The sequence below is a fragment of the Phycodurus eques genome, chromosome 7 (assembly GCF_024500275.1).
Source record: "Phycodurus eques isolate BA_2022a chromosome 7, UOR_Pequ_1.1, whole genome shotgun sequence".
Classification (NCBI taxonomy): Eukaryota; Metazoa; Chordata; class Actinopteri; order Syngnathiformes; family Syngnathidae; genus Phycodurus; species Phycodurus eques.
This window is the reverse complement of record NC_084531.1, coordinates 29,335,420-29,360,588: the sequence shown is the minus strand read 5'-3', so window position 1 is coordinate 29,360,588 and position 25,169 is coordinate 29,335,420. Positions and strand designations below refer to the sequence as shown.

Here is a 25,169-nt window from a genome sequence, read left to right as displayed (position 1 = left end):
TAACCAAATCCCTCAGTGGAAACCACGCTAAAAGGCGGGTGAGTTTGAAACTTTTCAGCTGGTACGGTTTCCTTGTCCTCGCCAGTCGTGCCGCAGATGGCTTTCCTAAGAGCTAAATTGGTCCCGCGTCCGCAGAGGGCTTTTAGCTGACCGCACGCCCTTAGATGTTGAAAAATGGCGCTCACGTCATCTCTTGTTTTCTGTGACGAGGTGAAGTCGAGGTCGCTGCAGTTCAGTGCACACCTGCAAGTGCGCTAAAATGGGCGAAGGGACGACGGTAAGGCCTGGCGGGCAGGTGGCGGAGTTGAACGTGAATGTGTTCTTCGCAGAAAACGTACGAAAAGCTGCACGGAAGTGATGCAAATCCAGGCTTTATGCCCAAATGAAACTCAGGCTAACTAACAAACGCCAGTGATACAAACATAGCCTCTTGGGTGGAGGCAGTAAAGTGTCAAATCTGATAATTTCTCGACAACTAAACGTCTGCGCCATATTTCCACGGAGCCGCACAGCTGGCAACACTTCCCCGCAAAGTTCATCGTTGCGACGACCGCAGCGGGAAACGTCGTGCCTCCGTTTATTTTCAATCCCGGTCCTGTCCTTTCAAATCACATCTGCTCGAGTCATCGTTGCCTTGTCGTTTGCATGCGACAGCGTCAATAAAAAGATTGCTGGCAACCGGAGCGTTCCTATTTGGAGATAGTAGGAAAGAGAATATTCAATTGGAGAGTCATATCTGTTCTCCAGAAGGCTGAACATTTTACCATGGCCCGTGATGACTTTTTAACATGTTTTAAAGATCAACCACTGGCGTGTTTCAAGGCTCTCTTAATAACAGCAACTTAGCCTCCCCGGTTGGCTGTGTTTTATATTCTTCATTTTAGTTTTACTGGCACACGACTTCATCTTGCAAGGTCGCAAGATGTTTTATTTATTTTTTTTTAGCTTCTTTGCCTGACACGATCCTTAAACCTTACATGGGCACATTTTATCGTCAAATTTATCATCAAATTCCCCCCCCCCAAATTTTCTTTTTTATTTTATTTTTTTATTTTTCCAAAATAATTTTAAGGACGAATGCCTCATAAATGTAATTTTCTTTAAAGACTAATGAAAAATCCTAAATAATGTGAGGTTTTTTTTTTTTATTTCTTTTTTTTTTTTTTTTAAAGAAACAACACACGTATCCCTTGTGATTTTCTTTATTTTGTTGAGTATCAATGCATTTTTGTAGTTTTAATTTTTTTTACAGTTTCTTTCATTTTCAGGAATGATGCATCAATCCTTAAGATTTTGGGTAGTTTCTTTTCATACTTTTTAAGGAATAATGGGAAACAAATCCAAATGTCTCTTTTTTCAATCAAAGAACAATGCATAAATCTTAAATAATTTTGTTGTTTTGTCATACCTTCAAGGAACAATTAATGAAATGTTATTTGGGCTTTTGTTTCTTGTTTTTATAAAGAACAATGTATACATCCTAAATAAGTTTTTTTTTTTGGAACACTTCCTGAACAATCTCTTGGGGAAGGTCGTTCCCATAATTTTTGATAATGAAGGAATCCTCGTGATATTTGGTCTTGTTTTTAAGCAACAATGGGTCAATCCTAAATAATTGAATGTAATCGTTTTTGTTCTCCTATATTTTGGAGGAAGAATGCCTTCATCATAATGGCAAACTCCCAGCATACGCAGTGTGTGGAAAGGTGAAGAAAATGTGGTGCAGTATTTTGATCCAAACTGTGATTGTAACCTTGGTGAATGTCTGCTCTCAACTGAATTCTCAGCGCTACTCCCCACCGTATCGTCCCCGAAACCTTCATGGCAATTCGTCCATCTGGGAATGCTCAGCGTCCATGTGGAAGCCATTGAATTGGGAACGGCGTTCCCCTCTGGAGCTTCAGAACATGCTCCTCCTATTTGTGCTCCATCGCCATGAATTGACCTTTCCAGCGTGTCCCTGCGCCGCCCTTCCCTCCATCTACAGTACCCCGACCTCCCTCCCCCCGGTGCCTGGTAAAGCCATTGGAGAGGCATCAGCATGTTGGGAATACGCAAGTGCCCATGACGAAAGGCTGAGGGATGTGCCGTAACACTGCACGGGATCCCCATGTGGCGTTTTCTCCTCCACGCAGCCGCTATCGTGTTACTCAACCGCCGGTGTCTGACATCCCTCCCCCGCCCCACAAAATAAAAAGATTCTTCAAAACAACGTCCTATTTCCTGCGCCTCTTTTAACAAACAAGAAGAATGCTTAGGTTTCTGCCCTTTGGACTTTTTGCTGCTTTTAATTAGTTTGTTTGACGTGCTACACTGAGAACATCTGCTCGCTGCGTGTCCGCCGGATCTCATTAGGTGTTCGTTCGAGCACGAGTTGTCAGTAGCAACCGATGGTTTGCAGTTTAAAGACAAATGTCTAGAATTAGCATCTTCTCTTTTATTTGTAGGGGTAACGTCAGGCCAAAAACGAGAAGTACCTCCGAGAACGATACCTCTTTTCATTAAGTACTAATTTGATTTGATGAAATAAGCGTGCAGAATTTCATGACGTCCAATATAGCTCTTTGTTTGAACAAACAAAAAGTCAGCCCCTGAAGCCAGTTTCACTTAGCCACATGGAATTTGGTAGGCGTGTCTATCATGAGGAGACCCACAAAAAAGTCTCAAAAGACACGCAGAGTCTGCCATCTTGGTTTGAAGCAACCATTCCAGGGCCGTTTTAGCCATTTCCGAGGGTCCTTCAAAGATTTTGTCTGACTGCTACCACATGTGAACCATCTATGCGAGACAAATAGGTGACGCTGAATTGTGAGCGGTTGAAGGTTTTGTGTTTGTGTGTGAGCGGAGCATCAGGCCAAGTTTAATGACTCGCCATAAGACGTAACACAAGTAGCTCGGCAAAGTCCGAGCTGAAGCTATCATCTTAAAAATGTAGCTCTCAAAACCAGTTGCACTTGGCGACGTGAAATTTGGTAGGCATGTCCCTCATGTGCAGCCTCACAACAAAGAAATGTCTGAAGAAGCCATAACGGAAAAGACGCAGCAAGTCTGCCATTTTGATTGCAAAGCTACCATTTTAGGGTCATTCCGGCTTTCAATAGCAAACTTGGACTTGAGATTTTGTCTGATTCCTCCCAAATTTGAACCGCGTATAGTAGACACATGGGTGACCCTAAACTGCCGAGAATTTGAGTTTTTGTGACCGCATGCGGGCGGAGCGGGGCGACGAAGTTTGCTGATTCCCTGTAATAGATGGACCGAACGCCTGGTGTGTGATGAAGGCTGAAAACTCAGCACCTGAAGCCAGTTTCACTTAGCAACATGAAATTTGGTAGATATTTCTACCATGACTAGACCCACAAAAGTCTCAAAAAGTCATGCCTGAAAAGACAAACTTGTCGTCGAGATTTTGTCCAGCGGTTACCGACTTTGAACCACGTATACCAGACCGAATTGCAAAGGATTTGGATTTTTCTGTCGGTGCGTGTGTGCGGCGCATGGCGGTGAAGTTTGACGACTCGCCTTTAAACTCCCAAAACTCAACTCCACGAGTTCCGTGCTTGACCAAACGTCTTTTGCGCGCGGTGAAGGTTGAAAACTCAGTCCCCGAAGCCAGTTTGACTTGGCAACATGAAATTTGATAGGCACGTCTGTCATGAGCGGCCTCACAAAAGGGTCTCATGAACCCTCGCCTGAAAGTACGCAGGAAATCTTCCAATCCTTGAAAGATGAACTCCTGTAGATTGAGTCTATCTACCAAATTTGATGTGCTGTGCACTGTACACATGGTTGACGCTCACAAAACGTTTGTGTGTAGTGAAATGATTTCTAGGCGTCCCGCTACTGACAGAAATCTAAATGTTGTGGCTGGCGAGTATATAGTTTGATGAAAAACCGAAGGCCGGCTCGCAGTGTAATCTTGTCCTGAGAGCTCCCGCCAGAGAGACGCTTCGGGATATATCACTCCCGCCTTGTTTATTGTCGCAATTTCTCCAAGGTGATTGGCGTCGGTCAGCTGAGAGCCATCTCGGATTCTGCGTTTTGTTGTTGTTGTTGTCGTCCACCAGCCGAAGCTGCAGTTTACCATCCTGCTGTCCTACCTCAAATCATCCTTTGTCCCCTCGTCCTCGTCCGCTCCGAGAAGCCACATGTCAAAACAGACGAGCCGGCGCACACTTTGTGGCTTTTCCCAGGAAAGGAAAACAAGTTGCCTCATATCCTCGGCTCATTCAAAGGTCCCGTTGCCAGGTCGGGTTCCTACACAGCGTCTTTGTCATCGGGAAGGCTTGAGGAGGAGAAGGGAGGGGCGTCTTCCAGGAGGGTCAACGGGGCTCCGGGGAGCAGGAATGTTAATTGGAAAGATTGTTTTAATAAGGGCCTCATCTCTGCAGATGCCGGGCGAGCGGGCCCCACACAGTGAGATATTGTCAGCAAATATCACGCCGGCTCGCCGTGATGACACTCGCCGCTTTACGTCTGCTCCTCCGAGGCCAGAAAGGATTTAGCTTGATGAGCGCTCGACGGCGATAAATGTGCGACGCGCTTATGTGTTGTTTAAAATCCCATTAAAGTGTGAAAACTCTCACACACACACGACGCAGCGAGGAAGAAAGGACGCTGAGATAAAGATAGATTCAGAGCTTAAAGGCATGTTTGTTCTAGACGATAAAAGAAAAGTGTTTATTTGGCACGCCCCGTACTTGTGTCTGTAACCCAACGTGATAGAGGTGAAGAGTTTATGAACCTCGCATTAATGAAAAATGCGAAATGTCTTCAGGGCGCGTAAGTGTTGGTGGCATCTCTCCGACCGAGTAAAACAGCAGAGGAAATGAGACTCGGAATGTTTCACATTTCCCGATAAAAGATTAATAACCGACCGGTAGCCTGAATGAACGAAAAAGAAGACGAAGCGATTCATGTTGGGCCTTGCTAAAAAGAAGTAACACCATTGATGGCAAACGTTCCTCAACAGAAAACAAACTATTAAGGTTGTGCTTTCTTTAAAAGAAAGCAAACTCTTCGATTGACTTAAAAAAACACCCCAAAAAAACCATAACAATTAATTGTTGTACTTTCCCGAAATGAATACAAACAGTTGTTACTTTTCCCCAAAAAGAAAACATGCTATTCATGTTGCACTTTCCTAAAAATGAATCGGATAAATTCCAAGAAAACAAGTTATTACAGTTGCAAGCAGCCATTTTGAGCAGATTCCAAAGCGCTTCATTTGACCTTTAACTCCTAGCATGAATTCCACCCACGTGAGCCCCGATGCCAAGCGGGCATCCTAGACAGCTGGACGATGCGAAATTGCCAAGCTAAAATGGGCGGAGCCCGGCGCCACACTTTGATGACCATCGAGTTGCATGCGAACGTACGAGTGGAATGTAATTCCGTTCCACTGCTCAACAATTGAACTCGACTACCTCTCGGACTGCTTCTCCTTCGATGCCGCAGCTGTCGCTAATATTGTGCAGATGACAAGCGAGCTCGTGTTGCCGTGCGTACGCGTGAAGAATAATGCGAGGGCACAGCGTGTACAGGTGTCCGCGCTCTCTCGTGTTACATGTGCGCTTTTGCACGTGCACGCAGGCAGCTCGCGGGCTGATATCATCTCCCCAGTGCTGAGAGATAACATGACTGAGGTTACTTCTTCTTCTTCTTCTTCTTGTGCTTCCCCCCTGAGGAGCCGACAGCTGAGCTCCACCTGCAGAAGAATGACTTCACTTTGGACCTGAAAGCACCATCAGGCCGAGCGATTGTTTAGTTTTTGCAGAGGAAGGCCATTTTCTGCTTGTAAAAACGTGTTTACGGCCCCCCATCTTTGTCCTCGTTATTCTTTTTTACTGCACGTGCTGGTGTAATGGAAACAAGTAGACTGAGCCATGCTAAGCTACGTCGGAGTCGGCGTGTAAAGAAGGGAAAATATGTTGGACGAAAGTGCTCGACTGGATTTAATTACAAGGAGACTTTGTGTATCCACTTCTCCTGTATATGTTATACTGAGATGTGATCATTTACCACGTGTTTATTTGGTAGCTTAAAAAGAAGTCTTTAAAAACAGTTTTGAACAAATTCTTGTAAAGAAGTAAAAGGAAAAAACAAAACAAAAAATCCCCCTATGATGAAGTAAAAAATGTCTTTGTAACGATAAAAATAAATGACAGAAGAAATACTGAAAAAAGATGAAAAATCAGAATAATCTTTGAAACTTCTTTCACATCAAATAAAATCAAATACCAATAAATCATAAAATAATGGAAATGAAAATATCAGGAAACATGTCCTAAAAACAAAAGAAACTTATATATTCAGAAAAAATATATAAAGCTTCCAACTTCTTACACAAAAATCCAAATCAAATCCCAGAACAAACAAGAACAAATATATCAAAAACTACAAATCTTTAATACTTCCAAAACACAACAAAAAAGAATCAAAAATTCCTTTGAAGACTAAAATGATAGTGAAGTAAAAAAAAAAAAAAAACTAAACCCAAAAAATAAGGTCACATTTTCCTATTTTTGTGTATTATCTTTTACATAGAAACATCAACAGATAAACAAAATAAGTCTTAAAAGAACTCAAATGTCCCAAAAACTAAAATATCAAAAAGGTGCAATTTCCTTAAAAAAGTAAAAATACAATAACAGTCAACTTCCCAAAAACTAAATTCCTAAAAACTTTTAAAAACAAGACAGAAAATTCAAAAACCAAAGTATTGTGGAAAAAAAAAATCAAAAATCAAAACCCAGAAAAACGTCCTACCAAAGAAGATCTTTGTGTGTCCATTTGAGTTAGTCCATGATGGAGTGAGTGTAGTAAAGAGTGAAATGTGCATTTCCACCATATTGTATGTCAATTTCATAGCGTGTCTGGCAGATGGTGCTTCCATCACATTTGAATGGAATTCATATTTTTCCTCGTGTCTGCATTTCCCGGCTGCCTCTGCATTTGAAAGCCACTTTTATTTTCAGTCCCTCTCAGCCGACGCTCCGATCAAACAGCCGCCGTTTATTGATCTATGAGCTGCGAAGTCGCTCGCTCGGTCACTCACTCGATCTCCCTCGCCGGCCGACCAGAAGAGTTACGGCGGTTTTAAACAAACACGGGCCGCTCAATGGCCTCTATGTGCGCGCCCGCTTCGGGCCCGACGTCGCCCGGGCCCGTTACAAAGCCATCTGCCTCGGCGGCGCGTGCCAGCTATAGACTGCTGGATGGTGTGCGAATGGTTGTTTGTATATGTGTGCCCTTGTGATTGGCTGGCGACCGGTTCAGGGTGTACCCCGCCAGTTTTTTTTTTGAAAATCGTGTTTTGAAACTTTTTTTTTTTTTTTTTGGTTTGTTTGTTTCAGCAAACAGTTTGTCAGCAAACTTCCTCAAAGCTACCCGCAACACAAACCATTCCAAACATCAATCATTGTTTTCCTGCTCGTGTCCGTCGTGTGACTGCGGTCAAGAGCAAAAGTGAAAGCAACAGAAAATATTGCCTCAGTCCAAATCAACTTCCTTCAAGAACGCTAAAAGCCAAAACCAAAACATTTTCCTCATATTCATCCACTAAACTTGAGAATTTGTATTTTTTTTTCCCCCCCTCCTTCTTCTTGAGAGTCACTTTTATTTGCTTTTATTTATTTCACTTTTATTTGCTTCCGTCTTTCACGCTGCTTCTTTTACTCTCTCCCGCGGGGGCGAACTTTGGCCAACCGCCTTTCAAGGAAAAGGCCAAGGGCGAGGCCCACGCTGCGCCTTGCGATACATCTTTAATTCCCTAGCGGTTCTGTTTTGTGTGTGTGTGTGTGCGTGCGTGCGCGTGTGCGTGCATCCTTGCAAAAAAAGATTTGTTGTAGTTGCTTTAATTTCCTCAGTACAAAGCTCATATGATCTTTCCACCCTGGCTTCACGTGTGTGTGGCATTAAGGCGCTTCTTCTTTTTTTCATTAATGTTTGGCGGGGGCGGCTCGGGGATCTCATTTTAATTTGACATTTAAACATCTGTTTTCAATTTCAATGTGTGTGCGTGCGTGTGGCTGAGACAGATATTTAAAAGGATGATGAACCCGAGAGTGTCGAGAGGGTGACCTTTCCTACGCCAGCGCTGACTGCGGCTAATTGCGTTAGCTTCAGACGCAACTCTGATTCGCTCGTGCGAGTGATTGGTCGCACGGTACAATAACGTTGTGTCCGTTCCCGCGGAGTTAAAATTCCTAACACGTGACAGGGTCGATTTCCTTCTAGGGAACCAAGATTAGGGTTTCAAGTTTAGGTTTTGAGCCCGGTTTAGGGCTTCAAATGAGTTTGGGTTGAAAGTAGGGTTTGAAGACAAAGTTAGGGTTTCAGTCCAGGATGTGGTTTTTGAAGCGTAGGCCTGGCTCCCTGTTTCAAACAAGGTCGAGGGTTCCTAATGGTTCAGGTTTCCTACAACGGTTTCAAATCAGGGTTTCCGCTCTCAAACAAGGTTATCAAAATACGATATCAAGACAAGGTTCGGGTTTCAAGCCTGGGATAGGGTTTGAAATTAGGCTTGACAAAAAACTCAGTCTGCAGAGGACGGTATGTCTGAGGACAGACGTCATCGTCGGCATATTTGAACAAATCCGCACCTCTCAAAACAACATTTTCACACTCTGCTCTCAGACTCACACTCATTTACACACATTAAGACACACACGCACACACTGAGCCGGGCCTCCCTGTTAATAGTGCAGGAAATATTATCCACTATAAGACAGCTGCAGGCTTACAGCAAGAGACAGAATTCTCAAGGAGACTCATTATCCCCAAAACGCGCACATGAACACACACGCGCATGCCAGCATCCTTTCCGTTGTCGTTTTCACCAACTTTTGTTCCCAGAACATTTTGAGATGGAAAAAAAAAAAAAAAAAAAAAAAAAAGAGGCCGTGTGAGAACACGCCGGATGACTTTTTGGCAACCAGGTCCGGGTCAGGGCCCGGTTGCGGAGCCCTCGTCCGCCAGCCTCCCAGAGGACTCCCCTCATGTTTGGGGGCGAGGTGTTGGTGTGCCGTGGTTCACAGCAGCAGTGTTGCCGTCGACATGGCACCGTTCCAGCTCCCTTGGGTCTATTTCTCGTTTTTCTTTCATTATCCCTCCGTATTCATTTTGTAGAGCTCGATGGGTCTAAGCTGGGGTTCGGGTTCAAAAGGGCTCACAGTGGGGAGCCGAGTTGCTCCTCATATCGCCAGCTAGGTTTTTACCACAGGATTCAATATTGTGGAGCGGGGGACGGGGGACGGGGGGGACACTCAAAAATTATTTGTAACCCAGTGTTATATAAAATGTTGGTGTGTACGCTATTATTTGATTCTGAGGAAGGGACGGTTGGAAGCCCAGGTCAGGGTTTCAAGATGGGGCCCGGCTTTCAAATTAAGGTTCATTTCGTTCCTGCCTCCAAAACAAACACCGATACCATACAATTTTGTTCATGTTTTTTAATAAGAGAAATAGCGTTCTATAATTGTGTCCTTCATAAAAACAGAAGAAAACAGTTTGTGCATCATGATTCCTTCATTGTGGCTCTTTCAGTTGTGTGCTACTTGGCCATTGGGGGGCAGTGTTATACAGCCAGTGAGACAGAAGCAAAGAAGAGTTTCACAACTACAGCAAGTAACTCAGTAAACAGTTATTTTTGTCGTTTCTCGCATGGGATAAATAATATATGCAGGTATGGTCTGTCTTGTGTTGCTGAACTGTTTGTGCTTAAGTAACAGTTGCTGAAAGTGTTTCAACATCGCCGCAAAGATGCTGTCTATGGCATTTCCCATTATGGTTTAGCATTAAACGAATGGCATGATGTGGTTGTTTATACACGTGTAATGTTCTTTGTTTTATATTTAGTTTGACAGTGGACTTCAACAGTAATGGCAATAAACAGCCACGCCCTTGTATCTCGAGGTGGCGCCGAACGGTTTTTGTTTGTTCAAAACAGGAGGTGAATCAGTACTTCTACTTTTGCCAGTCTTTTTTTTTTTTTCCAGATACATATCTGTATTTCTACTTAAATACAGACTGAGAGTATTTTGCCACCTCTGGTAATACGATGTGATAGGGGCGCCACGTTACATGACTTAAAGAGCGTTTCGGCTCGCTCGACTCGAGTCAGGAATGTGTTGGCTGCGTCTTTAGGTGAGAGGTTTCCCGGAGCGAGCCTGACTTTCATCTGGCATTTGGGAGCGAGTTGAGGAGCGTGAGACAACCCAGCCAAAGCTCACTCGAACCTCCCCAAACAGCCACAAATAATCCGTAGTATTTGTCCTGTGTGCGCATATACACTTCATGCTTGTGCTGTGTGTGTGGCCTGCAATTTACTAGCGCTCTTCATATGGAAGTTATGCCGCCAAGCTGCAAAACAAAATGGCTAGAGGCGCACTGTTGTGTTCCGTTTTGGGTAAACCTCTTAAAGCTGACGTTTAGCGCATAGACTGTCTTCCGAAGACACACATGAATCCACCCACTCGGTCGCAATATCGATGGGAAATCCAGAAATCGAAATGCTTCCTTTCTTATCGCTAAACTCTAGCATGTGATTGATAAGGTGGAAAATAAAAACAGGACTTGAGGAGATCTGGAATGGAGGACTCATTGCACGTATGCAGACCTACATTCCTGCCAGAAGGGGGCGCCTATGAATCTCTTAATATACGTGAGACGATTACTCAAGCTCTGTGGACTTGATTTATTAGACATTTGCATTTTATAGTAAGTCGTCAAACTTCACCGCTAGCTTCATCTGAAAACTTAAATGTTACCCAATTTAGAGAGAGTTGCCTATGTGTCTTTCAGACGTGGTTTAAATTTGGTAGCAATCGGACAAAAGCTGTTGGAAAAGGACCTGTACAGGTGGCCAAAATGGCAGACATGCTTTGTATTTTAAGGCATGATGGCTTCTTGACACTCTTCTGTGGGTTAAATCATGGCAGACGCGCCTACCAAGTTTCAAATTGGGGGCAGACTTTCCAACGAACTCCATGTGGAGCTACTGAGCCACTTCATGGTGATTTATGCCTGTAACAGCAATTAAACACATATTTATGAACATTTCGTTTTGACTATGGAAAAGCCCTCAAAAAGTCAATGTAGTCCCAGATATTAACGTCCTCTCTCATATATTTTAGTATCGTACGACACAAGGTTCCAAGTCTTTAGAGTCCTTCCTTGCCTTTTGGATGCAAGACCTGGATAATAACCAGTCTCCTCGAGGAAGACTGGAATCCTTTGGTACTTAGTTCCTGCCTCGTATGCTGGAGTGTTGGGTGTTTCCAGATAGTTACTGTGCTTTCAAGGACAAAGGCCCAGGGCTCTAGAGTTATGATTTTGCCTCATACAAGTGATACCTGGACAGTAAACATACACCTTGGACAAAGACTGTACACCTTTGGTACCAAGTTCCGAAGGAAAATCATGGCGTATGGCTTCTGGAGCAGACCCAAATCGGGGTTAATCACTGACAAAAAGTCCGTTACACCGTCGAAGCTGGCTCATCCTGTTGTCTTGTGTAACATAGCGATCGATGATCGATGCTGGATGAGGAGTTGACGTCAACCAGTGAATTTGCCTGTAAGACAGAGTGAAAGGTTCTTATGGCATGCTCGCCGAAGAGCGATCAAACTGATGTTCAGTGCCAATTTGCTAGGGTACCTGAGGGGTAGTGACAACCCAGAGGGATCCCAAAGAACACCTGGATAATTGTTGGGGAGTCTGGTCAACCTGAATGTTGTCCTCGGGAAGGTCCCTTATCCTTGAGGGCTGATATGCTTCCAAAATGTGTTCAACAGCTGTTTCATTGTTGTTTTATGGCCACTTTTATGGCTGGAGCAGCATCTGACTGCTGCTTTTTGTATTTTTTTTTCCTCTGCAGTTCTGCGTGATGACTTCAGACAGAACCCCGCCGACGTGATCGTGGCAGCTGGAGAGCCAGCGGTCCTGGAGTGCCAACCGCCCCGCGGGCATCCAGAACCCACCATCTCTTGGAAAAAAGACGGCCTAAACATCGACGACCGGGATGAAAGAGTCACGGTGAGTAGTGGACCAGTATATCGATGCCTTTATCCGGAGTGAAAGCTATAGAACGGCCTCGGTGATGCGAGTCAAGTCATTATCGCCACTTGAGTTGTTTGTTGAAACATCGATTAGCTCATTATGCCGAGCCAATCCCAAGCATGCGGTTTAAAAACCTTCATGAGCGGGGCGTAAAAACCTCCTCGCGCCATTAGTCAGCAGCAGTGCATTGATTGGCTGCGGTCCTCCTGATGAAATCAACTCGAAAAGCCGAAAGGTGGACTCAGCAGTGGTTAAGAGTGCAGTTAGCGCGTGGCTACGAGTGGACTATGCATGTTGTCTAAAAGTTCCGCGCCTCGGAAAGTCACGCAAAGCTCCAGAAAAAGAAGTCTCAGCAGCTACTGAGGACAAACGTTATGGGGCTGGATCTTATTTTTATAGCTTGGCTGCCTTCTAATGTCTTGGCGGCTGTGACAAAATGTAATTTTTGCTTTTGTGGTCATTCAAAGTGGTAATAACACGATGCTGGTGTAAAACATTCTGTTTATAGTCAGGAGAGCGTGAGGCGGTCCAAGCAGGAGACAGTTCTCCTTGAGAAAACCTTTTTTAAGCTATGTTGCACTTTCCAGAGTGCTTCCAGTGTAATTTACAAATGACATTAAAGTTGCAAGCAGCAACGAACCGACCCTTGCATCCCTTTTTTTCATTGGTGAATCCTCAAAATGATCATCAAACTGCCACATCATGCGTTGCCAGCGTTAGATAGCGTTTGCAATTTCGCCTTGCCAATATATGTAGGACACCCGCCTCCGATTGGGGCTCATTTGGAGGAATTCCCGAGTGGAATTTGCCCAGAAATTGCTGCTTGCAACCAAAATATGGATGACTTTCAGGCTTTTTCGTGTGTCCTGTTATGATAGACATGTCCACTGAATTTTGTGGCAATCCGTGAAATTGGTGTCAGCGGCTAATTTTTTTTAAACTTAAGGTGGCGCTACTGAGTTTGACTGTTGTTGTGTTTCAGACTCCTAAAATGCATTTGTTTTCACCGGGTTATACACACTTGCAAAAGGTGGTGAGGCCCCCCCAAACGAGTGATTCATTCGTCAGATAAAAGAATAATATGCAGCGATTCAAAATATAAGGATTCTCTCTTTTGTCCTGACTTTATTACTGGCTAGGTCCTAACAGCCATTTATCATTGCAAGCTCATGCTGAGAACATAAAAAAAAAAGAGAGCAAAAAACAAAAACAAATATTTTCTCTGCACAGGTCACATGAGGGTGGGGACTCAGTCTTGCTCTGGAGTCAAACTCATAAAGTGTACTGGTGCTCGCTTTGCGTTTTGTTTTCCTTCAAAGCCGCGCTGGCACGGGCTGTCCGTCTCTGGCCTCCGAGCGGCGTAATTGAAAGGAACAAGCGCATAATCTTGTATGGAGAGAAACAAATCATAGCTGCCCCCTCACCCGGTCGGCAGCGGTCGCTGATAAGCATGAAACCTCAGCGCTGCATCCGCGAGCGACTGTTGTGGCCGGGGAGGGGCGCCGGGGACTTGGACTCTATGCGTGTATTGTGTCCTTAGCGAATGTCCATCAGGATACACTGGATTTATCGTAAAAGGAAAGTAGTAAAATTAAAGTTTGTAGTGTAGCGTTTTTTTCTTGTTGGGGTGCCTGGTAAAAATAGGTCAAACAAGAAAATGTTATCCATCCACCCATCCATCCATTTTCTGAGCCGCTTATCCTCACAAGGGTTGCGTGAGTGCTGGAGCCTATCCCAGCTACCATCGGGCAGGAGGCAAGGTACACCCTGAACCGGTTGCCAGCCAATCACAGGGCACATAGAAACAAACAACCATTCGCACTCACATTCACACTCACACATACGGGGAATTTAGGGTCTTCAATGAACCTACCATACATGTTTTTGGGATGAGGGAGGAAACCGGAGTGCCCGGAGAAACCCCACGCAGGCAGGGGGGGAACATGCAAACTCCTCACACTGTGAGGCAGATGTGCTAAGCACTCGTCCATTTTATACAGTACATTTATTTTTTGGCCACCGAAAATTAGATTTTTTGTTTTTATTTTTATAAATAGTTCACCTATTACGTGTTTAAAACCGCATTTGAGAAACCTATGATATACTGTATTTGGAATGTGTGACAACCTTTGAAGCCTGGTAAGATGCATTATTGTAATTTACAACCACACATTTCTGGCTTTAATTTAATTTATCTTTTGGATTTATACATCTCTATGAGATAGTGCTATCGTCATAAGGATTTCGTATTCATCCTGGAGAAATTTGGTGTCAGAAATGGGATTCAAATACACCTTAAATTTCATTTTCTGTCAGGGTGTATATGTTGCTGTAAAATAGTTGCATGGCTCGTTTTGATACTTTATTGATCCTAGAAAAAAATAATGCTGTCAGAAGTGGGATTCAAACACACACCTTAAATTTAATTTGCCTGCAGGTTGTATATGTTTCTTTAAAATAGTTTCAATGGTCATTAAATAGTTTCTTGGGCATGGTAAAAACTGGTGTCAGAAGTGGGATCCAAACACACTTTAATTACATTTGTATTTATGGTGCATATATTTCTATACAATGTCATGGTTCATCAGAATACTTTCTTGAGGCAGTAATGAAAATGGTGTCAGAAGTGGGATTCAAACACTGAGCTCAAATTGAATTTGCCTTCCAGGTCGTATATGTTTCTTTTAAATACTTTCATGTCCCATCTAAATAATTTATTGAGCCAGGTTAAGAAATTGGCGTCAGAAGTGGGATTCAAATACACCCACTAAGATTGTCCGAGCATCTAAGATTATCATCTCAAGCGTGGCCACAGAGGGGATCTTCCGTGTCGGTAGTTGCGTCGCGCGACACGGCCGCTAGCATGCAGTATAGGTTGTTTACGACAGAGTCAATTTGTCAGCATGGCGTATATCAACGTATTCTGTGGGTATACGGAGCTGTGGGAGCGGGAAGCAGACGGTGGAATATTTCTAATGTCTCCAGCAGCTGAGCTCATCAAAGGGCCCCTCATCCCCGGCTGCAGCGATGTTGTTAACTCAGGCCCTTCCTCCCGTCGCGCGGCGTGCCGGAACATGCCGTCTCCATGGCAACTGCAAAGTCCCTCGCCGTTTGGATTTTTGCAGCGTGCCTCCCGAGCGCGCCCTCAACCACCACCCTTCCCCAGCCCCCGTCTATTTTGGCGAATTGTGCCTACACGCTAATAACACGTCTGTAAAATCTATTCCTGACTTTATGCGGTGCGGTTCGTGAACAGTTTGCGAACATGAGGTCCAAAGGTCCGCGATGCTGCAGCTGGCTCACTTAGGCCCGCGGTGGTCCTTCACGAACAACATGTAAGCAAAGCGCCACTATTAATACCCAAATCATTAGCCGCTCAGAGCAACTGACCGACTGCGCCACGAGTATACAAGCCCATATGTGTGAAGTGTCTGTCGAAAAGATGTTAAGCGCAGTAAATTGCTTGGAAGCGAGACTGAACACTCGCTGTAATCTACTTTTCAGTTAGCAAATTGATTCAGAAATAGACGGATGGCAATTGAGATCTGTAATCTGTTCCTCGGATTTCCTGGGCAACTTCGAAAGAGGGCGGTCAGTGGACTCGACACGGTGGGGATGCAGGTTCGAGTCCAGGTGTGGCTGGATGGCACAGGATCGCCACCGTTACAATAGCCATTAGGTTTGGCTAAATTACGCAACGATAACCCAACCAAACATTTTGTCAATATCTGAGAGAAAGTGTCTTCCACAAACCTGATGACGGAGGTTTGGTTCCCAGTCTGTCCCTTTAGAAGTGGCTACTATGTCTTGCGATCTTCTTTGCGCAACTATTTACGACAGCCGCTCGATGTATCCTCCTCACCCGCAGGTTTTGCTGAATAGTTTTGATTTAAAAAAAAAAAAAAAAAAAAAGAATCCTTTTTGGGTAAACTTTATCTGGCGGCGCCATAAACTGTTTTTGTTTTCCTTTTTCCTGCCAACCGGAAGTACCCTTGTACCCTTGACGCCCATTGTTTGCAAACATTATGAAAAACCTCTGTAGTCTGTTATTGGTAAATCCCCCAAAACGCAGCTGCAGCATTGTGCCTCGTTTTGTGCGATTGTTGTAGCTAATCATCAACCTGCAAAATGAAGCGCTGTGCGAACACAAAAGAGGGTGCACTCTGAATGCAGGCTCTCACATTATCAGCATTGCCAAATGCTGATAATGTCCACAATGTCTGGGATAATGGTCAGCTTGTTGGGGGTCGTGGTGGAGGGACACGGTGCATCCGTCAAGGAATGATGCAGTTTACTTTGAGTCCTCGCTGTTCTGGCACTCCGAATATTCCCTCTGAGGCTGAGGAACTGCCGCAGTCATGGGTAAGCACGCATAAAGTGGACCGGGCTTTAAGTGGATCCTCATGTCAAAGCCCACGTATAAGCGACGGTCACCTCGCCCACCGCACCCCGCGCCCCTTTTGCTAGCTGCTGTACAGTCTATATAGTCCTGACCTCAGACTCTTTGTGCGTGTCACAGTGTTTTAGTTGTTAAGCCTTTGCTCAAACAAACAGTAACATAATGATACTTCAAACCCTCGCAGCACCATGGGGTGCCCCAAATAAATCGAGCTTTGCAGAGCCTCTTCAGATCCCTCGGGCCTCTAGTTTCGCCATGAATATTAAACAAAGTACTGTGAATGCGTCCTCGAAAATGCCAATGTGTGGTTCATTGGTATTGGGGTATAATTCCCAAATCCCGGACTCGCCCTTTTTCCCCCCCCCCGTTAATCTTTGTCAAAAGAGAACTGTCAGAAGTGGGATTCCAGAAAAGACCTTCAAACCCATGGCTGGAAGGATTTTATCTGTGACTGAATGTAAAACCCTTCCAGCACCCCTAATAAAGTATGTGGAAGTGAATATACCGTAGTAATACAGTAAATACATCCACTGGGGCTCTCAAAGCGTGGCTCGTTGGTCAAGGGGTTCAAGGGGCATCATTCTCACTTTGGGGAAAGGAGGTCCTTGGTTCAAATCCTGGATGAGCCCAAACTTCTTTGATCAAGTTTTATAAAAAGAAAAATGTGTCAGATGTGGTATTCTTACACAAAAGCCATCGCAGGTGACGATTTTAAGTCTTGAGCTGCTTAAAATCCTTACAGCACAACGGGGTGCCTCACATATAGTAAACCGAGCTTTCCAGAGCCTCTTCAGATCCATCCATCCATTTTCTCAGCCGCTTATCCTCGCAAGGGTCGCGGGAGCGCTGGAGCCTATCCCAGCTATCTTCGGGCAGGAGGCCGGCCGGGTACACCCTGAAACGGCCGCCAGCCAATCGCAGGGCACATAGAAACAAACAACCAGTCGCACTCACATTCACACCTACGGGCAATTTATAGTTGTCTATTAACATACTGTCCAGGTTTTTGGGATGTGGGAGGAAACCCAATTCCCCGGAGAAAACCCATGCAGGTGGGATTCAGAAACCTGCGAACAAAGACCAGAAAACCCATCACCCAGCAGGATTTTAGCCCTGCGACTGCTTCAAACCTTTCCAGCACCACGGAGTGACTTCCAGACCCTTTTCAGGTCTCTCGGCCGCCTGTTTTGCTATTCTGCGTCAAATATTTTCAAGGACTGCAAATGCATCCTTTGGATTTCTTCAAATTATGGCTTCTTGGTCTCGGGGTGTGATTTCTCTTAAGGTATGTATCTATTTTCATAAATAAGTTGCCAGGTTCATAGAAGTATTTGATTTATCCTTGTAAAAAATAAACACATTTTATTGTATTCCTTCAAACCGTTCCAGCTCCACGGTGTAATGATTTGAAACAATGGAAAGCACAGCAAGTCTCCAAATCGTGGCTCGTCAGTTCCTTCTTTCGATGTTGAAGTCCTGCACAACCCCAATATTGCTTCCTCCAATTTAGTAACTACCAAACAAAAGGTGGCCTTCAATATTCTTAGTATGAGAAGTGTAAGATTTGATTTGCACATTTGATTACTCAAAGGATTTGACTAATTCCCCAAAAAGGCTTTGCATTTGGAACCCAAAAAGATCGTTCTGCCTTCGCTCTACTTACGCCCTGCCAAGTTGCGGTTTTCCAAACATTGTGTGTCGAGTTCTCCGTCGGTGTGCTCTCTAATGAGGGTATCGGTTACCTGCCTGCAGGTGGTGATCCCGGCCTCGTAGGCGCTTTAAAGGTTAAGCCCCACCGGGATACAGAGACCATTGGTCGCCGTGCTATTGTCTGACTGGTGTGGTTGTCAGCCGAGGGGAGTACTGAGGAGAAGGGGGAGCTCGGTTTGCTTGTCCCGTCTGCCCGAGAACAAAGCGGCTCCTCTGGCCTGTAATCAAAGCCCTGGGAAATACCTGGACCTGGACAAACGCACATTCGCCACTCTTCATGTTCTCTTGAGTGTTCACTTACCACCCGCAAAAGAAAGTCTAAGGAACCTGTGAGTTTTTGAAGGATTCCCCACGTTGTTGGACCGAGTAGCAGCCCACTGAGGCAGCTGGAAAAGTGCTCGCGGTCCTGCAGGGCCTCAGGTGCTCCCTCGGGTGGGGCAGGGGGGTGGGGGGGGGGGGCCCCAGTTGTGTTGGTTTGTGAAAGTGTTTTTTGGCTCAGTTTACCTTGAGGGGAAACAGGCTGACTGATAGTGATTTAGACTTTAAGTGGAAGCTGAGAGGCGGCCGGAATGAATGGAGCCTTTCAGGAACGACTTACGTTTTTTACGGGGCCCGGCTGTTTTATCGTGACTGTTGAAACGACCTCTCCGAGACGTCTGAGCCGCAAACACGTAAATAATTCATTTTCTTCTCACTTTTTCTCCTCAGATACGCGGCGGGAAGCTGATGATCACCAACGCGAGGAAGAGCGACGCCGGGAAGTACGTCTGCGTGGGGACGAACATGGTCGGCGAAAGGGAGAGCGAAATAGCCGAACTCACTGTCTTAGGTAATTAGCGTTTTTGTCCCGGACCCACTCTTTCTCTTTACTTCCCCGCCTTCAAACATTCATAGGCACGTAGAAACGCTTTCTGGACGATCCAGATGCACGCCTTCGATTGGCGTGCATCTGGATCGTAAAAGGTTACCGACACATAATAGTGTCGGTAACCTTTAATCAGATAAGAGTGATAAGAGTGCGATGACCTCTAATCTTTCTCTCGAAGCTATGAATCACATGCTGACACCTCCGACTGCACCCCCATTTCCTCCCCCTCACTCACCTCCAACACCTCCTGATTCGGGATTTCTATCACAGACTCCTTGGAGGCCTCGTAGAATGAACCGAGACAGTCGCCGCCAGTAAACAATAAGACCTTTCTGTGCATAGCTCGAGCAATCTTCTGTCATCATTTCATCTAGTTCCTTGTGTCTAGCCTCATTATAACTGTCAGGTGCTGCTTCCAACAGACTGTGGCCTTTTTTTTTTTTTTTTTTTTAATTGATAGTTTTCATTCCGGGCAGCATAAACTTGAACAAAATTTCTAAGCACAAGAGGCTGATATCCCATTAGTTTACCAGCAAATAAAAGAAGCCCACCATGAATTTACTTCCTTACTTAGTATAGTGGTACCTTGACTTGAGAATTTTATTTGTGCCATGACCAAATTCATAACAAAATGTAGTTCTTCAAAAAAATAAAATAAAATAAATTCCACCCCATTGAAATGATTTGAAACACCATTAATACTTTCCAACCCCCAGAAAACACTTTTTTTCGTAAAATGTTTTTAATAAATAAAAATAGCAGTATATTGTAAAATATAAATATAAAAACATAATACAACGTAACACATACACACACAGTAGTCCAGTAGTTCATCTGTACTAGTCTGTTAATGTCGCTTAAAGGGGGGCGTGGCCTATTAAGTGACATCAGGAACTCTGACTCCTATACCAATTGGCCATTTACCAGCTGTTTTCATTTTGTATTTGCTGTTTTTATTTTGTATTTGTGTTTTTGGCTGCCTGTCCCGTTCAATAAACGGCTGAAATTGCAACGGTGAGTGTGGCTCACGCAGTTGCAAGTCAAATGTTTGCTCCCAACACAAAGCAAAACAATCGATCAAGCGACGGCTCATAGCTCGGAAGTCAAGGTGCCACTCTGTTACACTTCTTTGCGATTTGCATCCACACAGAGCGACCCAGCTTCGTGCGTCGGCCCGGCAGCCAGGTTGTGCTGGTGGACCAAAGCGTGGAGTTCCGGTGCGAGGCGCGCGGCGACCCGGTTCCAACGGTGCGCTGGCGGAAGGACGACGGCGACCTGCCCAAAGCGAGGTGTGAGATCGTAGGCAAAATTCACCCTCTCGTCAGCTGTTCCTCCGACCGACATCTGCGTCTGATTGATCCAAGGTACGAGATCCGGGAGGACCACACCCTGAAGATCCGCCGTCTGACCTCGGCGGACGTCGGCTCGTACACGTGCGTGGCGGAGAACATGGTGGGCAAGGCGGAAGCGTCGGCCAGCCTCACCGTCCACGGTAAGACTGTGCTCGCTTGCTCTCGGGCCTTTCTTTGATGGATTAGGACTCTTAAACGTCGGAGTCAAGTGTTCTGTGGGTGGACCGATTGGCAATAACCAGGAAGTTGTTTTTTTCTCCATACTCACTTCTTCCGGGACTTCTACTCTCTGCTGATGTCAGAGGATAGCTCTTCTGACATGGCTTTGTTTCGGTCATTTTTGAATGACGGGTTCAGTATTTTTCTTACAGCTACTGCACCCCCCTTTTTGGGGACTTAAACATGCCCGAAAGTTCACAAATGTTTGCAACTGTATGTAAAAAAAAAACTAAATATAAATTGTGCCAAATTTTATAGCTCATCCTTTGAAAACTCCTGCTCTGAATTTCAGCCAAATGAGCCTCAGTTGGGTGCAGGTATCCTAGACAGATTGGGCGCGCTAATATCTTTGGCTATGCAAATATGTGGGGATTTTGATGAAAATGTTGATGATTCACTATGGAAAAGGGGTTCGTTCAACGCTTTGAATTCAATTTGAAGTAATTATGCCGCTTGGTTTCAGAGCGATCAGAGTCGGCCGCGTCATGGTAGCAGCCTGCGGTTTTATTACCACCCGCTCATTACATCCTGCTATCCTCACTCAATTAGCTGATTGATTTCTAATAACAAGAATGCATAATATAGAGGCGCACGTATGGGAGTGCCACCATGCGATCGATCTCATTTGCCCTTTTTGTGGCATTTTTTTAGGAGAACCCACCCTCGTTTTCGTCTCAAGCCCGTGCGAGGGTATTTGTAAACATCTACGCGTCTCCTGTGGCCTTCTCCACTGGACGTCTTATTAACACTGTTCGAATATAAAGCGGCCGGTCACAGAGCGTGAACATTCAGAAAGAACGCATTCAGGGGATCGGGGGGGGGGGGGGGTTGGCTGGGATCGGCCCAGAAGCCCCCTCGAGATGCGGAGGGAACACAGGGGCCATTTAATGGCAAACTAATGGGAATGTTGGGAGTTGAGAGTGTGGGATGGGGGGTTGGAACGATGGTGAGTCGTCTGCGGAGAGGTTTTCCGCGGTGAGGTCAGCCATATTAATGTCACTTCCAGCAGTCAGTGGCGTTCAGATATAACGAGACAGGGCAATTTGAATCCCGTGCCAAACCCCCCCCCCCCAACGCTGTCTGCAAACACGGCCACTTCATCCTTGCATGGCTACCCTTTGCAATTATTTCTTCATTTTCTGCGCCTGACAGCAATCTTTAGATCGGCGCAGGGAGTAAGATTAGCCGCGGCTGCCAATACGCTGTCAATACATCCGCTCGATGGCTCCATGCCTTTCTCCCTGATGAAAGGTTAGTTCATGAAAGAGAAAAGCATTGATGAGGCCGTTTGATAAATTGTTTTCTTGATTGAACTGCCTTCGTGTTTAATGGGAATCAAATTCTAGTCACCCTGGGACAGTTTCTAGAGGAAAGTTCTCAACCTCAGCCACTCGAAAGTTACAAAAACATGAAATAAAGGCTTAGCGCATACAGTAAGGCCTATTTGTGACTCTTCATTCTATTCTCACAGTCCAATTGATCCGCTACGAAGGCATCAGAGGCGGAAGCTGTGGCCACTGTGTAGTCCAGCTAATTAAAGAGCAGTGGGCCACAGTCCCACGCCTGGAAATGACATGCTTCTAATTACAGGAAAGGACAGAAAAGTCGAGTAATTGCAGTTCTTAACGGACCCAAAATCGGCCGGAGTAAGGTATCGGTAGCGGGACGTCTGTTCCGATGGATTCCCACTGAGTTAGCAAATGAATATGAATCGATGATTAGTTTGACAAACACTTGGACTTATGCTAGTCTTATTTTGAAATTGTGGAATTTTTTAGGGATTTGCAGTTGTCGTAGTTTAACCTGCACAACTTTCGGGGGACTTACGGTCGTCTTCTTTTAACTAATGCAACTATTGGGGATTTTAGGGTAGTCCTATTTTAACCTGCGCAACGTTTTGGGGAGCAGAAGTCATCTGAAAGTGCGTCCGTTGGATTCTAAGTACGAGTGAACCACTCGTTGCACTAAGCCCGCCTGTGTTCTATGTTAAACTTAGTGTCCACAGTGGTGTGATTCTCTTGGCTTATGATATAATATAGCATGAGAAAATGGCATTCGCAGGGCGCACCCTCCGTCCTTCAAATCAAATCCCCTTTGAGCCCAGGAGAGGCATCCAGAAAGGGGGGATTTTCACACCCTCCACGGTCAGACTGTCGGCGAAACAATGTAGTCAGTGTGCGAGCGGTGCCCCGGGGCTGTTTTTCTTTCGATGCGCGGCGCTCTCGTTACTAACTAAATCGGGGAATTGTTGCTTTACACGCGTATCAGTCCGCTACACCTCCCCGGGACTTATAAATATGTCAGGGAAAATATTCCCCTTAATTGATGGCGGAAAGCCACAAAGTCAAGCTGAGACTTTAGCTTGAAGCCATGTGCCGAATTGTTACTTTAGCTATCCAGTCGGCAAGCACGCTAATGGGGAGGTCTTCAATAGGCGGACTCCGGTCCCAAACCTTTTATGAGAGTACTTTGACTTTGGGTTTATTTGAAACCTGCACCACTGTGTTTTTCACAGTAGTCTTTTTTTGTTTTTTTGTTTTTGTTTTTGATCTGCCGTAATTTTTGGAGGTTTAACATTAGTCTTATTTTTATTTTCACATATTTTGGGGAATTTTCAGCAGTTCTATTTTAACCTTCTGTCTGATTTTGTTGTTGTTGTTGAACAGCTGATAATCACTGTGCATTTTTAACCATCATTATTTTAACCGTCATTTAACACAGCATTTTGGGTTTTATGGTATTCTTATTTCTGCAAGCGTAGCTTTTGGAGTATTTACGGTAATCTTACTTTTACTGGTGCAACTTCTGTGGTTTTTGCAGTGGTCTTACTTTACCCCTGACCATCTTTTGGGGTTTTACGGTAGTCTTATTTTATTTGCCGTAACGTTTGGAGTTTTTGCAGTCCAGTAGTTATCATTTTTACCTTTGCAACTTTTAGTTTAGTCTCTTTTTTTTCAACTGCGCAACTTTTGGGGGTTTTACAGTAGTTTTTTAAAACTTGAGCAACTTCCGGTGTTTTTACAAACTTGGATATTTTGTATTTTATTATTTTGTATTTGATTTTTTACAGTACTTTTACTTTTACCATTGTCTTACTTTGAACTGCACAGCCTTTGGGGAATTTACGGTAGCTTTATTGAAACCTCTTCAACTTCTGGGACTTTTACGGTATTCTTATTTGACCTGGATTTATGTAGTTGTCTTTTACAGCAGTCTAATTTTTACCCTTGTAACTTTTGGGCCCTTGTAACTTTTGGGCATTTTAAGGTACTACTAAGTACTAAGGTACTTTTTTTTTTTTTTTTAAACCTGCACAACTTTTGTAGTTTCTATGGTCATCTCCTTTTAAACTGCAAAACCTTTAGGGAGCTTTAGGACCCTTGCAGTTGTGTGTGTGTGTGTACGCTTAACGATAAGGTCAAGGTCAAGCTAAAGCCTTTCAATGGGTTTGATGATGTGCTATTTTACCAAAATAAGTTTTCTTTATTTTAGTTGAGGGGGAGAGGTTTCGAATGGACTGGCGCTCCCTAGGGCGACGTTGCTAACCGTCCGTGCTAAAGAGCCTTGAAGGAGACCTAAAAGCAGGAACTTTCTTGTCAGCAGTGTGCATGCTGTTGATAAAACACTCCAAAGCCCAGCTGGGTGACCACATTTGAAATACTGTTTGTCTGTGTGTGTGTGTGTGTGTGTGTGTGTGTATGTGCGTTCGCGCGCAAGCATATGGTTTTTCTCAGGCTTCACACACACACTGCCATTGTGCCTTGCTCACTGCTGATGTACAACACGCTGATAGTCCCGCGCAGCACAGATGAATGCAACCAATCCCCAATGGGAGTCGCTGTTAATCTTGTTAGTCCTCCGAATGCGGCGCTAATAACGGTTCTCTGTCAACGCCTTTGGGGTTTGCGGCGGTTTTGAGTGCGCCTCCTACTGGGCCGCACGCCATTGAGTCAGTGCTGTGAAAAGGCCGATGTTAGGTACAGAATTAGCGACGACGTACATCGGCGACTGTAATTTAGTTCGTTTGTACTGTATTTGTCTTGGCTAAGGGTCTAGCGGTACATGTTTAAATATTCCGATTTTTCGGTGTGGAACATTCATAAACAGAGCTTAGCAGGTAAGGGACGGAAAGTCTACCCCGCAAACAAACACAGTGTGGCTCAGCTTGTGGCTAGCGGACCTCGTGGCTAGCGGTATGCTTTTTGGCAGAACGTCACACTTACTAACGTTTTAACGGCAGTATGAAAAAAATATGAGTGGCGCGATTGCAAAAAAAGTTCATCGTGATTTAATTGTTACTGTCGGACTTACCCGCGTTGTTCGTTTCCGAAAACAAAAACAAACTATTGACGTTGCACTTTCCTAAAAAGAAAAGATTTCAAGTCGTATATAGTATTAAGTATTCGTTAGTGTTGCCCTTGTTTGTATTGATGCTTTCCTAAAAAGAAGACAAACTATAGATGTTGCTGTTCCCTAAAAGAAAAGGTTTAACGTGTTATATATATAATTAAATATTCCTTACTGTCGCCCTTGAAAGCATTTTTCATTCCCTCAAAAGAAG

At 44.7% G+C, this 25,169-nt stretch overlaps 1 protein-coding gene across 2 annotated transcripts in view; it reads left to right on the top strand.

Moving 5' to 3' along the window:
* The window catches only part of robo1 (roundabout, axon guidance receptor, homolog 1 (Drosophila)), a 156,899-nt gene that overhangs the window by 93,157 nt on the left and 38,573 nt on the right, over nucleotides 1-25,169 (top strand). For both annotated transcript variants that reach the window (XM_061681304.1, XM_061681303.1), the window contains exons 3-6: nucleotides 11,879-12,036; nucleotides 18,878-18,998; nucleotides 20,188-20,326; nucleotides 20,402-20,529. In XM_061681304.1, coding sequence (XP_061537288.1) covers nucleotides 11,879-12,036; nucleotides 18,878-18,998; nucleotides 20,188-20,326; nucleotides 20,402-20,529 — 546 coding nt within the window. The remainder of the gene's footprint in view (nucleotides 1-11,878; nucleotides 12,037-18,877; nucleotides 18,999-20,187; nucleotides 20,327-20,401; nucleotides 20,530-25,169) is intronic.